We start from the raw sequence: 17274 nt of genomic DNA, 5'->3' as shown, positions 1-17274 counted from the left end.
ATAGGCAAGAGAAAGGTTGCTTTCCATCAAATATAGTCAGCAAATACTATCCTGAACGCTGTTAATATTGACTTTACTTCCAAAGAATACTATCTGTTTACCCTGCTGAATTATTCTGGGGAATGTAAACACTATATAGTATTCAACACAGTGAAAATCAATGCCATGTATTATTGAAGATCTGGATAAGAGCACAATGGCCCTCAATAAGCACTCCTGTTGTGTCAGCCACTGCAGCCGGCTGTGGTTTCTGCTGCTGCTGAAAGCTCTGATACAAGCTGTAAGAAGCACGAGGTTATCAGGAAACACAGTCAGGTAAGCCTGCTACGAGACAAAACTGACCCAGCCCGAGCAGTTCTGCTTCCAACGTTAATTAAAAACCTCTTGATCAAGGCAAATCAAGTTCAGTCTCCTTTGATGACCAGCCTTTCAATCACAGATTTAAGTGGAACCAAAACAAAGAAAGTATATATTTACAGTGTGCTAGCCAAGCACAGATACTGGAGAACAGAGCATATACTTTCTGCCACCCCATTAGCCCAGGGATGACACGTGTCCATTACCTCCACCCCAGCACACAACGGGAGGGGGGTGACAGCCAGAAGTGACTTATCTGCCTAAGAACTGCCATCAGAATGACATTCCAAAGCATTTGTCTAACGCCTTACTGCTTGAAGTGCGGTATTACCGCTCCCTCCATAATTATACATCTTAATGAGGGAAGAGCAGCAGCATTGCCTTCCTGCCCAGCCAGCACATACCACTCTTTAACACTGATCGATGGCAGAGCCATGACATGACAGTGGACTTAATGCAGTAAAAAGGCAAATAACCTGGAGGAGCACACTGAGGACTTGCCATGGTGCGCTGATGGGCTTTGTCAAATACCAACCATTTCGTGTGAACAACCTTCCCGTTAGATTCTGCAAACCTCTGCTATAGCCTCTGGGCACAATTTAAAGCAAAGCAGCAAGATACAGCGCAGTGAAGAACTGTCAGGAGGCAACATCTTGTTTCTTCTTCAGTTAGATTCTACATTTGTAGAACAGGGAAATCCCCAAATCCTATTTTGACTAAAAATATGCTGCAGGTTTGCATTGGGTTTGTAGGACGATACGACAGTGTCTAATTTCAAGACATAACAGCAATCTCATTGCTTGTATCTTGCAAACAGAAGAACGTGATTTCATTGCAAACAAGAGAAAGGATATCAGTCATGACAACAGATTTGATCTGATTCTTCTTCTGGTGGCTTTTCTAGCATTTCAGAAGTGTTCTTGGGGGATGTTTAACTGCTACCCTGAGAAGGATGGGGTTTCCAATTTAAGTGTTTACCAGCAGTCTCGCTAATAAGAACATATGGATTCACAATCAAAAATAAATAACATGGTAATCAGGGCCTTTGTTGGACAATTTAGGGATTGAGACACAATGTCACCTGCTATCTCTATAGCGCTTTGAGATCCCAAAGCAGATTTCTACAAAATATAATAGCAACCAAAAAAAATCAAAATTAAAAAAAATATTGCTGGATGATTGCATCTCCTAGGTTTCTGCAGCACCAGAGAACTCCTGACCTGCATACATTTGAAAGGAAAATCGCTTGTGATGTAGTCAGTTCCTTTTCTTAAAATGTTCCATTAAAAAAGGTCAGGCTTACCTCTCTTAAGTGCCCATGAAATGAGGTATCAGTAGGCCACTGTTTTTACTTACACCTTATTCATTAGTGTTCCCACTTCTCTAGTCACCTTTAACACCAAAGTGTATTAAGTGATACCAACAGTACTGTAAGTCCACTTTCCAAATCCCAGCTATTAAAATCCATCTCTCTCTTAGCTGCAGTCTTGAGAAGTGAACACATGAATCACTCAGTGGCAGGGTGCCGAGGTTGCCTCTCCCCCACAGCGCGGCTGCCAGCTCCGGGAATGTCCTGCTTGACATTTGTAGACCTAACAAAGCACAGGAAGATTTCCCTGTGGGATTTTATACCTCATTTGTGCTGACGTTCGGGGTGCGGTGGCAGTTCCCGAAATCACTCTGCCTAACACCCCCTCCTCCCAGGCTCCCTGCCAAGCACAGCCTGCCCTCTCGTCTCGCGTTCCCCGCTCACTTACCGCAGGCTGCTGGCAAGCGAGCTCCTGCCGGCACCTCCACCCCGTCCAGGGTGGTCCTGCCACAGCCCTGCCAGGCTGCTCCTCACCCTTCCCAGCTCCACCCCGAAGCACCATCACCGGGATGAGTGTCTAAGCAATTAGGGGAGCTAACAAGCTGGCGTGGAGAAGCCCAGCTTGCTCAAGATGCTGCAGAGACCCACGTCAAAGCTGGGAGGAGGTCAGAGGCCAGGATGGAAATGTTTGCCCCTGGCAATGCCTCCATTTCTTCACTAACGACACTGCTGCTTCTCTGATGGAAAGGATCAGAAAGACTGGCTAATGAACACTACTCATTACTGAAGGCCTCCTGGGCATGGGATGACAGGGTTTCAGACAAAAATTCATCCTAGCTCACAGCGATGTGACAGACATGGCACGTTTCAGCTCCAAATAATCATCCTGATGGAGTTGCCAGGATGCTGTACTAAGGCAAGCCATGCAAAAACTGCAAGTATTAAGAAAGAAGCCAGTTAATCCCATTACAAAGTTTGTTTTAGTTCAAGAGGCCGTTCCAAGCCCTCCCTAAGGCCACTGCACTGACAGCTCTTCCAGTGCTGAGAAAGAAAGGGAGAGATGGAAGATCTTGTGCTGACATGTAAGGGATAAACTAGGGAACAGGATCTCACAAATGCTACTTGCTTCATTCTTTCATGAAGTTTTTTTAAATTTTGTGTTGGTTTTTTTTTTTTTGAAAAAAGATTTCTACTTGAATGCTATACGTCCACTTATTTTGCCTTGCCCCAAGCCCCACTCCCTAGAAATGAAATGACATTTCTCAGTTGAGGTATTATAAACTGCTGCACCAATGTCTGATTTCTGTGAAAGTCATTTTAGTCCCAGTTCTCACATCACCTTGTTCTTGTCTCCTGCTGTAACGATCTGGGATCACAGTTTCTTCCACCTACCACAAATTCACTCTGCAGGGGTTGCACCCTGCAGTGTCTAACAAGGTAACAACAAGGGCTAAGTGACACAACCCACTACCCAGTACTTCAGGCAGTGGACAAAAGCAAAGCTAAGGAGCAGTCAGGTATCCTGCAGCTCCCAGTGCAACAGTTTAATGTTACCACCGACCTCTCCTCCTTCCTGCCATGCATCATTATCCTCCACCTGGAAGTCATACACCTTCCCAGCGGAGCTGCAGTGGGACAGACCGTGGGAGAACCAGCGATCCGTTCCAGCGTGAAGTCAGCTACGCCAGCTGGTATCACCACTGGTAACAGCTGAAGCCATCGTGATTAACGAGGAGTGGGCAGCAGTTACGAGACCTGGGAATCTTCCACTATATTTTCAAAAAGCGGCACATTCTCTAATTCATCTTCATCTGGTCAGACCTGGTCAAACCTCTCCATTAGTAAGGGATGGTCCAACACCTTCCTGCAAAAGCCCATGAATTGAAGGACTCTTGCCTTGACTGTTCACGTCTCTATTCCTTGTCAAAGCAAGGAGTTTCACAGTTTTCTCAGGTTTAAAAAAAAAACCAAAACAAAAACCCCAACAAATTACACATCACTTCAGCAGGAGAAGCCTGTTCGTGAAGCGACAGCGAGAACACAGGCAGAACCACTACTCTTTAGAGACAGCCCTATTTAGTTAACTTCTGTATTTTTAATTACTGTCAATTTCCTGGGCTGTTTAATGAGAAAGTGTGTGGCAGTTATATCTTAGACTGACCTAAGGCTCTCCACGGCACTTCCAAGCCAGTAACAGCTAGCGTTCAGCAGTCTTATTTGGAGGAACCTGGAAAGGATGTGGGAGTGGTATGGAAGAAGAGACACTTGCTCAAGTTTCCTGGCCACATGGATTAACTTTGGAATAATTCAGAGGTTAATAAATAGCTAGATACTACCCAGACCACAGTGATTTCATTGAATGAGGTGTGTAAATCAAACAGACAATGAAAACTTGCATAAACTATCTTTCCTTTTACTTAAAGGATAAAATCCCACATAGCCACTTTTAACCCAGTACTTGCGCTTAAGCTCAGTTAACAAGTTCCTGAAAAAAACCGAGGTAAACGCGCAAATGCTCACACTGAAATAGCAAACCAAACAAAACAAGAAAATGATGGAAGAGTACAAAGCACTCAATCTTTGAGTACAAAGAGTACAAAGCTCAGTTCTTCAAGCACAGAAGCCAGATATTTTTGATGACACCATGGGAGCAAACGGCGTCAAGGTAAGAGAAAATTGACAGACAGTAGCAAAACCAAGAGCATCTAATTTTACAAAGAATGAAGATGGAGCTCAAATCATGCATAAAGCTTAAGAAGCAACCGGCACTAAGAGTAGTACAACCCAACTCCAGTTGCACTGCTTCTCATAAGAGCTGAACACCTAAACACAACAATCCTATCTTATAAGGCTGAATCAGGTCTGACTGAGGAATGAAACCAAGGCTGGCTATTCTAGGTATGTCAGCGTACCCCGTTAAATGCAAGTACACTTTATATGAGAGGGGATCCCTATGGAATGCTACTATAAGCTGGACTGAAGTGGAAGCAGCCATACTGGTGAGTTTGTCAAGGAAAGCACATCTGCTTTTGGCAGAGCAAAAACACTGCAAAAAGTAGTTGTGTGTCAAAATGACACTGCACTTGGGGTAAATATTCTGCTGCAGACTCGGGCTTAATCATTCGTTTCCCCAGCACCACTTAGGTTTCTGCAGGGATTGAATAAGGCAATGTAATATTCACTTGGCTAGCTCTGGGGGAAGGCAGCTCAGCACTCCCAAGGAAGTTGAAGCAAGGGTAAGAAAAAGCCAGGGCTGAGGCTTCTGCTCGGCCATTCTGCGAGCGGGCAGGGACCAGCGGCACACACGCCAGTTGCTAGGTAGCCTAGAGTTACAGATATGCCTCATTTGCCTGTGCAAACATACCCCACAGGACTATATTTACAGAACGCGGCCTTTGCTTCCCATTCCTTTGAGTGATATAAAAATACTGAGAATTCTTCCTTTGGGAGCTCAGCAACAGTTGCCCTTGGGTTGCTGCTGTCATCCCTGACGCTGCCGTGTTTCTGAGCCATGGTGAAGTGGGCAGCTTCAGTCGACACTCGTCCTCGCAACCGCTGCTTGCTCCTGTCTGAAGTTAAGGGGTAGCTACTCTCGCTTCAGCTTCACTAATTCAGGAGATGATAGCTTGTGTTAACTCTGTAAAACTGGTCTAGTCCAAAGACTAGTTTGGGAGAGGAAACCTAACAGGATTTACTTCAGTATCTTGCCAGTCTAACATCCCAACTGCAGTCAGCAAAGACAATTGCACTCGGCATTTAAATCAAAAGAAAGTAAAGAAATTCTCTGAGGGAAGAAATAATCAGAAGTATGCACTGCCTGAGCAATACAAATTATTAAACAGTGATACTTTGGGGAAACTGAGATACTAGTCATAAGCCCACAGTGTTACTGGGGGGGATCATGCACTAGAGCAGGTTTGGAGAAGGGAGTACCACATATGACTGGAAGCAGCTTACACCACTTAAACATAGTAAGGTCGCATTTGAACATTTCTTTAGTTCCAGTTGTTTTCTAACAAGCATATGAAAACAATGAAAACACAGCACAACAATGCCATAAGTGGACTCTGTATAAATTAGCTGGCTTTCAACACCAGCAAACCCTCCTAGCTACACAGTCTATCTCCGAGCAGCTGGCAGGCACAAGATAAAAAACCTACAGAGCAGCTAGAAATTATTCAGTGTTCAAAACAAGGGAGGAAGACAAGCCCTTCCAGACGGCTGCAACCTCCCCAGGACTCCCAAGTGGAAAAGAGGTGCTGGTGTATATTACCTGACCTCCCATGAAAAGGCCAACTACCCTCTTGTCCTGGCAGCCAAAAACTCTCATTCCAGAGGTATAAGTCATAGGCTTGCAAACACAGGCATGAAAGCCTGTTTAAATAAAACTCTTGTTACCACAGCAATTAACAGGTGCTTACTTACTTACTGCAATTTACAGCAGGTCTGAGGAGCAAGGATCTTTCCAATTTGACACTTGTTTTTGGCAGCGGTTGCTTTCTTAATAGCAAACAGCTAGCCACCAGCAGATGTTCTGTAGGTAAGAGATCAGTGCTTGCCTCTGCTATCCTTAGGCAGAGACAGAGAAGGTGTGGGCGAGCAGTGCATCTATTTTCAACAGTAACATAATAACAACTTGATGATATACCATCTGATTCCAAGTTCGAAAAGAACTGGGAATCTATGTAAAGCACACAGATAAAATTGGATTCTTAACAGGTACAGCATATTAGAAAGCGCATTTATGGCACGATGGGAATAGGCCTACAAGGCTGAGAAGACATGGCAAGGTCTTTAGGCAGCCCTCTGAAAAATCGCTACAAACCCAGGCACTGTGACATTTACAAAATCTGTGCTAACGTGTAATTTCCAAAGGCCATGAAGCTTCCAAATTTATTTTGCATGATACCAACAGCTACATGCTATTGACTCCCACTAACAAAACCGGACAGACAAAAGCTGGGAGTCACGAACATCACTCAGGAATTGGAACAAGCCCCCGCCCCGGCTCATAAACACCTCATTACAACCCACTCCCTGCCAGACTTGAAGAGCAGACAACAGTTATGTATAGCATCAACGAGAGCAAGGGTCAGCGGTACTGGCACAGATGCAGACTTCAAGGGGAACAGAAAGAGGTCAAATTCTTCAACAGGACATTTTGTCAGGCGCTGGTTTTCCTCTTGGTTCCCAACCTATCCCAACCTTCCTGCAGAAGGCTCTGCCAGAGTGTCCCCCCGGGAAAGGGAAGCATTAGTCAGCCTCCCCAGAGCAGACACTATATAAAAGCATACAAGCAGTGACTATAAGCCAGGCATCTGTACGTGTCTCATCTCGGGCTTGGCAGTGGTGACTAACTGGACTGCAGGGCTGGAACTGAAGAGTTGCAGAATGTCACTGAGCAAACAAGTTAAAACGGGAACAAGCTCCAGGGACATGGCAGCGGGGAGGAGACACACAGAGGCCAGGTGCTGCATCTGCCACTGATGCTCCCACCCCAGGTTTGCGTGTACCTCCAGATGCAGAGCGCCCAACTTCCAGCCTTCAGCCAGCTTGCACCAGTGCACTTCTCTGCCATTCAAATGCAAGGCTTGACGAACGTTATTGGCATGACTTCAGGCCCAGCTACGTCAAATCAGCCATTTCTTGGCCACAGGAAGGTTTTTAATAACCCTGCCACCCCTCAAAAAACCCCAGCACATTAACTAGAAGCATGCCTTGAACACTTCTCCCTGCCTCACCACAATCATATTTCAGGATAAGTAATTGCTCATGAGCATGTGTGGTTGCTAATTCCTGGAGATACAGAAGGCATATATTTTCAAATAAAAGAATACAGCTTTCAGGACTTCAGAACAATGAAAGACAGGGGGACTGCCTGAAGTGCAGAAACTAAAAGCTTTTTCCTTCAGAACAAGAGCAGAATCGAGTAATTGTCGTTTCCAGGGAGATGGGGAACTTGAGGGATCAGAGCTCAATCTGCAGTTAAATGGATTGGAAACAACTCCCTACCAGCTGCAGAAAAAAACATGGATAAAAACACACAGGAAAATCCAGAGAGGGCATTTTCCTGGCACTGTGCACATCTCCCTGTGTTCAGGAGTGATAGACCGACCTTATGCAGATGATCCAGGTTAGCTATTCACAAATGCCAAGGGAGAAGCATTTCCTCTGTTATCCCTTTCCTTATATACCTCCCATTCAACCTCCCTTCACAGCAAAAACTGACAGGTATTTCAGTTTTCTTCTTTTGAGAGAGAAACCTGGAAACTGTCTCTTCACACTCTAAGCATTTCTAAGCAGACTATGTGTGCAAAAAATACCTAAAAGATGATCTTAAAATACTCTGCAAGCTACACAGGCCTTTATCTCCACTGAGATGTTCCACAGGTGCCAAAAGACAAAAGTTTATACTTCAACAGGATGCCAAATTCTGAGCTTCTCCCCTGTAAAAAGCAAATCCCATGACTTGCAAAGGATTTTCCAAAATAACCAATACCTTTGTGAGTGCTGTAGAGGGCTGCAAATGTCACCACAAAGAAGGTGGTGGAATATTTTCCAGCATTAACCAGATGAAAGGCCCGTTTGTTATCACGGTAACGGCGCAGGCACTGGATGAATCGCAACCAAGCAGGGATGCACTGGACAACTGCTCTCACTCCGTAGGAGTAGCTGTAACAAATCTGATTATCTGCAAGAAAAAAGTTTCAGGGACACAGAATCAGTAAGTTTAAGAACTCCTATGGTCTTCCTTTCTGTAAGAGTAATATTACTCCACATGAAAGCAATTCCCCATCAATGTCTCGTACTTGGGCACACACACGTACGCACACGCGTGTATCCAGAAAAATGAGAAGCTCATCACCAGAAAGTATCCTGCAGCGCTTCCCTACTCCACCTCGGAGGTATTCAGGTGACATGGCATCAATAACAGATCCAGACAGATCACCATCTAACTCTTTCACTGCTGCCAGTATAATTAACATGCAAGAAAATTAGAAATAATCTATTTTAAAATTTATTTTGTGCTGTTGGCAGTATTGTGAATAATCAAATTAAGCATGGACATTCAAAAGGTCTTCGATGCTGAATTTTTGTGCATAAATGGAGAGCATTTCCAAACTCTGCAGGACAGCTCAAAAAGGTTACTTTGCCTAAGATGTCATTGACCCATTTTTCTTGTATATTGTAAGAGAAAAAAACCCCATATTTCAGTATGTGTTTGGGGGTATTTTGTTCTTTTTTTTTTTAAAAAAAAAAAAGGCAAAAAAAAAAAAGCGCAAAGCCAGGGCATAGCCCTGACTTCAGCAACTGGGGTAAGACACAGCTACACCAACATGACATCGTGTCACATCCCTGATGTTTGAAAACCACCTTTTTATTGAGGAAATGACCAGGAAAACCCCAGCTTTGCCTGGAACCTCCAAGCACACCATATTCTTATGCTGTCTCACTCAGCACATCTAAACCAAACACCCCAATGACTAACACACACTTGTTTTTTATTCAGACTAATGGAGACAAGTTATTAGCTGATATTTATCCCAAAGCACTGCACTATCATTCCACTGTTTGAATTGGAAAAGGAGAAGCTATTATCCACTCAGTTGGTTTATTTATTTTTTGTTTTATTTTTAATAAATAAATATATAGTTACTTGCAACACTGTCTTAAAGTGAAGAGCAAGATCAGACAGATTGGAAGAACAAAGTGAACACTGATGCTTATTGATGCATGCTGCAAATTCTTTCAGCAAGTGCCAAAACCATCAGACCACATGATTTGCCAGCAGTCGCTGCTTAAAATGGAAAGACAATAGCCTGACCCAGGAGGAGACAGGTACTATTTTGCCACTGGGAAGGCCAAAGTCAAAATTCATGTGCCAACTACAGCCCTTCTGGCTAAAAAGGAGAGAAGAGGCAGAGCACGTACAACCCTGGCGTCACAGCATCAACTCTAATTGAATAAGGGGTGGCACTAACAAGCTCTGTAGAAGTTTCTCCACCCTCTCTTGCTTTAGGGTACTGTGACAGAGCCTGTAAGAAGCAGGCACAGAAAACTGATTACCAAGCTCATGCACCTCATTTTCATGCTGAGCCACAGGAACAGGCTAAAAGCAAAAACATGGTTAAACCAATATGAAATAAAACAATAATGCCAGGAAAATTGATTTCTCTTTCCAGTCAAGAAGTGCTGTGTCTAAATAGTTTGATGAATATACAAGTCAGGCCAAATGACTGGATTAGGAAATGAACACTGATGTGAAATTCCATTTCTCTGGATGGAAGTACGAAAGGGCAGAATCTCTCTAATGCTGCGTTTACAAGAAATGCCAATTATTTTAGTTCCCTATGTCATTGGTAGCCCTCTTCAAGACAAGTACATGATTATGAAGTTGCCTTGCTCTGTGTTTTTTAGGTCATTTTGACCACGTTTGCATGGGTCATCAGCATTACTCTACCTGTATTTGCCAGAAGTCCATCATTGTCCTCCCACTGAACCTCAAAGCTGTAGAAGCAGATCATGTATTCCAGATCCATGAGTATCACGACCAGGCTGTTGAGCTGATCAGCCAGCCAGAAATCTGCGAAGCCTACTTTGTGGAAGGGAGCAGTGAACACTCGAAACTGTCAGGGAAAAAAAGGAATAATTCATTATATAGTGTCAAAGACATCTAAATGCAGTGGCAGGACATTACAGCATTGAACAAATATGGAAATAACAGAAGTGCTTGAAGATTTATTGCTGACCTTTCGCTCCTGCTGACAAAAAAAGAAAGATAACTGTCTCCTCATTTTTAGTACAAATAACATTCCTGCTTTCTTCCTCCTGTATGCAACTATTCATGTCCCCCCCACACCTTTTTGCTTTTTTACTGGCAGAAGAGCCCAGTCTCCTCCAACCAAGCTCTTTCCCAGAAACTCCCAGCCTCCAGTAAGAGCTCTACACAGCTCCATTTCTCCCGTTGCTCCTCATTTTGATCAGCGCTTTCTTTCAGTCATTTATGTTATGTCTACTGACATCTTCCACACTTACCTTCTCTCTCACACTTAATGTCACTAAGATCACAGACCCTCCTCATGGCCATTAGTCTGATCCTGGCTCGGTTTACTTAACACAATAGCTGTTCTTTGGTGTTAGAAGTTCTAAGAGTGAAGACTGTTGCTGCTGATCTCCCAGGCCTTCTAGCATGCAAAGAGTTAAAGAAAGGGCAGAGGAAATCCTACTGACTGCCAATTAGACTCCCTCTCAATCCCAGTCCACTTTCCCTCTAAGCCTTAACAGCAGTTTTGCTACTTTCAAACCAGACAGTTTTCATGGTCCATTACCTTTGATTACAACTCCCTTTACCCAGTTAGTTATAGGTACTAACAGCCAATTTCTCAAAGAGACATCACCAGCACCATCCCGTAGTTCAGAGATTTATGAACCTTTAAATTAATGAAAGCACAGGCTAACACTGATCTTTTATATTGCTCTCCTTATTAACCTGAAGGATATGCAGTTACAGAAACTCGGGAAAGGACTCACATGTTCCCATCAGCTTGTAATGCCAATTTAAGGCTCTGGTCCTAAATTTTCAAGCTAAATAGGGGATTAAGACTTAGTGTCATTAAACAGCAGATATGTATCCTGACCCAGAAAGCACTGTGCTCACTAGGACAGCACCTATTACAAAGGCTTGAACAGGGCCAGCCATTAGGGACGTCTGTCCTCAGTCAAAGCACAGCTTCTGCAGAGGTCTGAGAAGCCACACCAGTTTCCTTTTGAAAAGGTCCTTCCTCCATTTTACCAACACACCCTGATAGTATCTTTACTTGTTTCATCATAGACCTTTTTTTCCAGAAACAAAGACTAACTAGAACAAAAGAAACATGAAAACAGCTTTACTGATAGATCTCCCTGAAAAAAATAAGAAATAAATTAAATAACAACATGGATTTTATTAAAGAAGAGACACTTAGGCACCACCAGATGACAGCATAAAACTTTTAAGAGAGTAGAAGCTTTCCACTTAAATGTTACAGCAGACAAGGAGCTAGCAGATATGCCCACGACCTAGTTAAGGCACTGCTATCTCAGTCAACTATCCTCAAGAACCTGAGCTGCCATTTGAACCCGCCCAACCCTGCGCATCAGGCACTGTAGTTCCCGACTGCTGCCGCATGCTGCCCAGGCACAGCTGGAGTTGCAGCCCAGCTTCCAGAGGGTGCTGGCAGCGGAGGGCACTGCCTGCTGGCAGGTACCACAGGCAACCCCTCACTTCCCAGCTGAGAAGTGTCTGCAACATCCTCCGGTGAAGATGGACTGCAAGAATAAAGTCATAAGATACCAAAAGCTGGAGTTGAATCTCAGTTTCAAGTAATAGGTTTCAATTATATATCAACAGTTCCACAATCCAAGCACAGACTTACTGGTGCTGATCACTGCAGTTTTAATAGTGCTGAGACAGTAGATATTTGAGCTGGAGCTGAACACTTCCTAGATTTTCACCTCTCTCAGACAGGCTCCATGCAGTTGTTTTGCCATTTCAGCGCCCTGCAGAGAGCGTGGGCATGCAGATGCTGTGCTATCCCCTGTGCTTGGATCTGATTCCTCCCGGCGAGCTGCTCTCCTCTGCCTACACAAGTACACTCGTGGGCTTCTCATCCAGCAGAAAGGGACAAAGGAGGACACCATTTAGGTGAGAAAGAAGAGCCCGGCATGGGAATTAAACTTACTACGGGCTAAATAACTTTTTTCGTTCAGAGGAAGATGAATTCAGGCGCAACTTGCAGTCCCTCAGGGGTTATCAAAAGAGACCCCACTCATGAGTACCAACAAGCAGCTGGTGATGTCACAGGTGGATACAGTAAGTCTCCATCAGGAAATGCTAAAACACACTGAACTATGCTCCTGATTTGGTTCTAGAAGAATTGAAGGTGCCAGTAATGCTCTGCCACATCAGTAAATCAGACTTCATTTTGGCTGGAAATGAAACATATCAAGCATGCAAAGAAAAATGCTCACCAAACCAGAATTTGCGTGAACAACACAGTCCTAAGAATTGTGCTATTTAAACCTCCTTTCACCCAGACAGCTGCCGGCAACTGCAAGGAGAAATAAAATACACCCCAGCCGGCCAATTGCGTACAATACAAATGAGAAAAGCCTAACAGCTACTCTTTATGTGGTTTGTCTGGCCTCTTTTTTCTCCCTTCCCCCTTCTATATAACACAAAGTCAGATGTACTGTGTCATTTTCCACCATTAAGGTGATCTTGCATTTTGAAGAGACTTTTTTCCTCAGGAGACCTTGGGATGAATTGGCCCGTGTACACTCGAATATATGTCTGTATCGCAGACTGCAGCATAGTCTAGAGATAGCTGGGATAGAACAGGTGCTGGAATCTAAGAGCTCCGTAAAGACTGAGAATCTTAGGGTGAGAATCTCACCCTGTTAAAACATTAAGGTAAACTAGCACAGATATTGCTCACATGGTTAGAGCACTTCCAGTGCTTCCCCTAGCACCAAAGGACAGCAGTAAGACTAATGAGGCTTGGGACTAAAGGTACATCTATGAGAGATGGCTAAGTGCTGGAAGGCAAAAAAGGAAGAAACTGAAATAGTAGTAAGCTAGCAAATCAAATAACAGAGGTAAGTGCACACTACCTGTGTGCATACCTGCACGCACATGCTTGAAGCATGAGTCTGCATTTCATCTTTGTCATGTTCCAGATAAAGTTAATTGTTTTAATTGGCATTAAAATGATTCTACGAATAACATCAGGCAGCCAAACCCTCTTCTGCTTGATGCTTTCAGAGCAGTTCTGGCAAGAATAAGGTATCAAGGGAACCATCTTGATTAAAGTCAATTTAAAAGGGCATACAGGGTGGGGATGAACGTGTGAAACAGCCATTTGGAGAGAAACTGATGAGCCATACAAGTTTGAAAACTATTCTTTCAGAGCTCCCATCTATAGCTGGACACTGAAGTAGCACAGATATTTACATTCAGTTTACCAGATTTATTTTACCAGGAAAAGGAGCTTGGACAAAAATAGTTCTGCTTAAGACCACAAAAAGATTTGCTAAACCCCCTTTCCCCATCAACATAATTTTGTAAGCAGTAATCTTTGCAAAGGTTCCCTCTCCATCAGTGAACCCTCTCAATGTTGGCACTCTCCCAGTTTGGCCTGAGGAGCATCCACGTAGCCTTGCTGTAGAGTACTGTAACCCTAACCAAACTGTTTTGCTACATTCAGGAACAAACAAGCAGAGACATCTGAGTGTTTCTGTATGGGCAAAAGTATATATACAGCTGTCTATAGGAAAATTAACAAGTAGCTACCTGCAGTATGAAGATAATGATAGACTAGTACAGACAAGCCAAAGTTGCTTCTGTAAACTCATGCTCAACAACCATTTGCACTCAATACCTTATCAGGTCTGCTCTATAAATACACAGTGGTATAAGCATTCCTCTTCCCTGATGATTAGTGATGCTTGGATATACCCAACTGCTACTGCTCAGCTACAGCGTTTTTTATTTATTTATTTATTTAAATCAGATCGGAGACTTACCAATAGTTTCAGCAGCCAAAAACGGGACTTGTAATATAAGGTTTTGGTAGGGTTGATGAGAAAAAGCAACATGAAGCCGTACAAGATGAGTGGATTCACCTGCATAGGGATGTAGGTGAATTTACCATATATACATGCCAGCAGGCTCAGGCACCACAAAACCCCCAGGAAACCAGCAATCTACAGAAAGATAAAAAACCACATAGACATGTTATGAAAATACAGCCCTGAAACCTACAATGAATTCTCATTATAAGAAAAGGGAGTGCAGTGCTCAATCCTGTAATCTAATCAGACTTCAGCAACTTCCTTTTCTAATTGTGTTAGAACTCCTTGCCAGGAAACAGTGCAGGATTTATCCTGATACACCGCACAGCTCAACCACTCCTACAATCATTTCTGTTTACCTCAAAAAGATGTTGATGGGACAAGTTGCTGCGGGGATTGAGTTCAAAGATGAGGACGTGATTCACTCCAGCCTGTCTCCAGCCATATGTGTTGATACCCAGGAGAAAGAGGAATTCTATCAGCAGAAAGCCACCTCGATAGATTCTCACCAGTGGCCACACATTTGGTCCATCTATAAAAGCCACACCTGGCAAAGACAAAAATGAAACGACCTTAGTGATAGCACAAGTCAGGTCACAAAGCAAAGCTGCACTCCACTGCTTTACGCTGTCTCTCAGATGCTCGGCTGTACCCTGTGAAAACAAGGTACACTCATACACACCTGTGTATTGCAGCAAGTGAAGGACTTTTTGCCTATTCTGTCAGAGGATTTAGGAGTATTCGAGGGGGGGAGCGGGAAATCACTCTCCAGCTGGTGTGGTTGGGTCAGCAAGCAGCGTCTTAAGTCCCCTGTCTCACACTACAGGCACAAGGGACAGCACTAGCATAAATTGTGACTGTATGCACTTAAATGTTCTGGTTTAATGGAGATGAAATCCCAACAGACAGATACACAAATACTTCAGCTCCCCACAAAACCAAGAGGCACCATTTACAGCATTTAAAACAATGCTAAACTGCGCCTAATCACTGAACTCAATACAACTGTAATGTAATACATATTCATAACTAGCAATATCATTTCTAGCCGCACCCAAACAGAAAACCCAACATAAGGCAGCAATACTGCAAAGCTTGTTGCTTCCTTTTTTCAGTCTTTAGGGTTTTGGAAACAAATTTGCTTAATTTCAAACAATGAGTGGCCTTATACAGCAGCAGCTCTCTCTAGCATAAGCGCTTTTGCAAAATACTGTCCCCTGGTTGCCTGATACAGGTTTTATGAGAAACGCACAAATAAAATACAGTTGTCTGAATCCTCATCTTCAGTTTCAAGGAGTGTTTCTCACCCATATGCTTTTTAAGAGGGGGAAAAAAAGGACATGTAATTTTACAGAATCAATGCTGAGAATTTATTCTCATGAACCCTCCCGTCTAAATTACACTCCCAAGTTTTTCAAATCTTCAGAGAAAGAATACCTTTAAGAAGTTTCATAAGTTCAGCATCTGTACTTTATATCACATGAAATTATGAAGGAACACTGCAAGGAACAATGACTCAAGAACTGTTGCTTTGAATTTAAAACTTAAAGAGAACATTGGATTCAGGGAAGAGTCAAATTTTGGACAGAAATGACAGACACCCTGAAGAAGCTGAAAGAAATGAGTCCCAAATATGGAATTGCAAAAGCAAGCATTTCAAATTTTAATCTGAAATGACTGCAGACAAAAACAAGCAAGGTGCTTCCAAACAGGACAGAGAAGCCCCAAAATATTGAATAAGAAATAACCAGACAGAATAGGACAGATGCACTGTGTGCTTTTCAAGACAGAACACCCAGACAAAGGTTTATCCTGAAGTGAACACAGCTCAATATGACAGTATAGCCTATGACTTCCATAGCTAATGCCTGCTAATCTTATTTCTGGACTCCCAGGGTGGTAGAGGACCATAATTGCAGTGTAGAACAGCAGCTGGCTCTAGAGAAAAAGCAGATACTGAACAGTACAAGCAGCTGAGATACTAACACAGAGAAGCTAAGAGTGTTTCTGCATATTCTCTCCTCTGATACTAAGACCCTATCTAGTTTAGCTAGATTTGATTCCCTCCTCATGCTTCCTAACTGAACCATTTTCTTCACTGCAGCCAAGTAGTTTGACTGAAGACCCTCGAAGACCCCACTTGCAGGGAAATACCCAGCAAAGGTGTACAAGGTCTCAAACTGGCACAACCCAGTCCAGGGCTCTGGACTACAACCTCAAGGCAAAGAGATTTTCCATTCACATACTGTTTCCTCTTAAACCGAATGTAAGTGAAGTCACCCAGAGCCAGCAGGTATGTGACGCTTGATCAGCTCATCCATTCAGCAAATGCAGGCTCTGAAAAAGGTGCTCAGAGAGGAAGATGTCATCCCTGGTGACAAGCCCAATGGCATTGCAGCCTGATTCTCTAGCAAGAGACAGGGCTGCAGCAAGAGTCTTGAGATTTTGCATGGTCCCTGGTTAAGAGAACACATGCCTGTTTCCATGAACTCTCAACCTCAATTACACGCTAACTTGGCACCTAGGAAAGCTGATACAGAAACAGTGAGGCCTCAAAATTCACACTCTTTAGGGTGACACCCTCCTGGGATCCACCTGTAGCCTGTGCAGGCTTTAACAGATCCCAAGTTATTATGAACTCATCTCTGTAAAATGCTGCTGTTCTAGTTTTAAAAATCAGGGAACAGAGAAGTGGTTTACTATTAGAAGTCATGTTCTAATGCTGTTTCACAGATTCTACGCATAGAACACTAAAATCGTATCTTAGTCAACCAAGTTGACTAAGTAGCATAGAGATTAGCAAAGTAGTATCCAATTAAAAACAAACACTTTGCAGTTAGAATACAGTTTTTGTCTAATATCTGAAGTAACATACAGATACCAGATCATGTCTGCTGATACAAACACTTGTTATTCACACTATTTAGTAACATCTGCTTTAGAGATATAATCATTTTTATGACTTTATTCTCACAGCTGTTTCACCTTTTCATTCT

The 17274-nt window shown here is 43.3% G+C and overlaps 1 protein-coding gene across 1 annotated transcript in view; it reads right to left on the bottom strand.

Moving 5' to 3' along the window:
• The window catches only part of XPR1 (xenotropic and polytropic retrovirus receptor 1), a 116580-nt gene that overhangs the window by 12405 nt on the left and 86901 nt on the right, over positions 1 to 17274 (bottom strand). Inside the window, exons 8-11 of the mRNA XM_064454517.1 lie at positions 14638 to 14825; positions 14231 to 14410; positions 10128 to 10293; positions 8166 to 8357 (exon numbers count right to left, since the gene is read on the bottom strand). Coding sequence (XP_064310587.1) covers positions 8166 to 8357; positions 10128 to 10293; positions 14231 to 14410; positions 14638 to 14825 — 726 coding nt within the window. The remainder of the gene's footprint in view (positions 1 to 8165; positions 8358 to 10127; positions 10294 to 14230; positions 14411 to 14637; positions 14826 to 17274) is intronic.

Source organism: Phalacrocorax carbo, chromosome 6 (genome assembly GCF_963921805.1).
Source record: "Phalacrocorax carbo chromosome 6, bPhaCar2.1, whole genome shotgun sequence".
NCBI classification, from domain to species: domain Eukaryota; kingdom Metazoa; phylum Chordata; class Aves; order Suliformes; family Phalacrocoracidae; genus Phalacrocorax; species Phalacrocorax carbo.
Note: the sequence above shows the minus strand (reverse complement) of the source record. Positions and strands in the feature narration are given on the sequence as shown.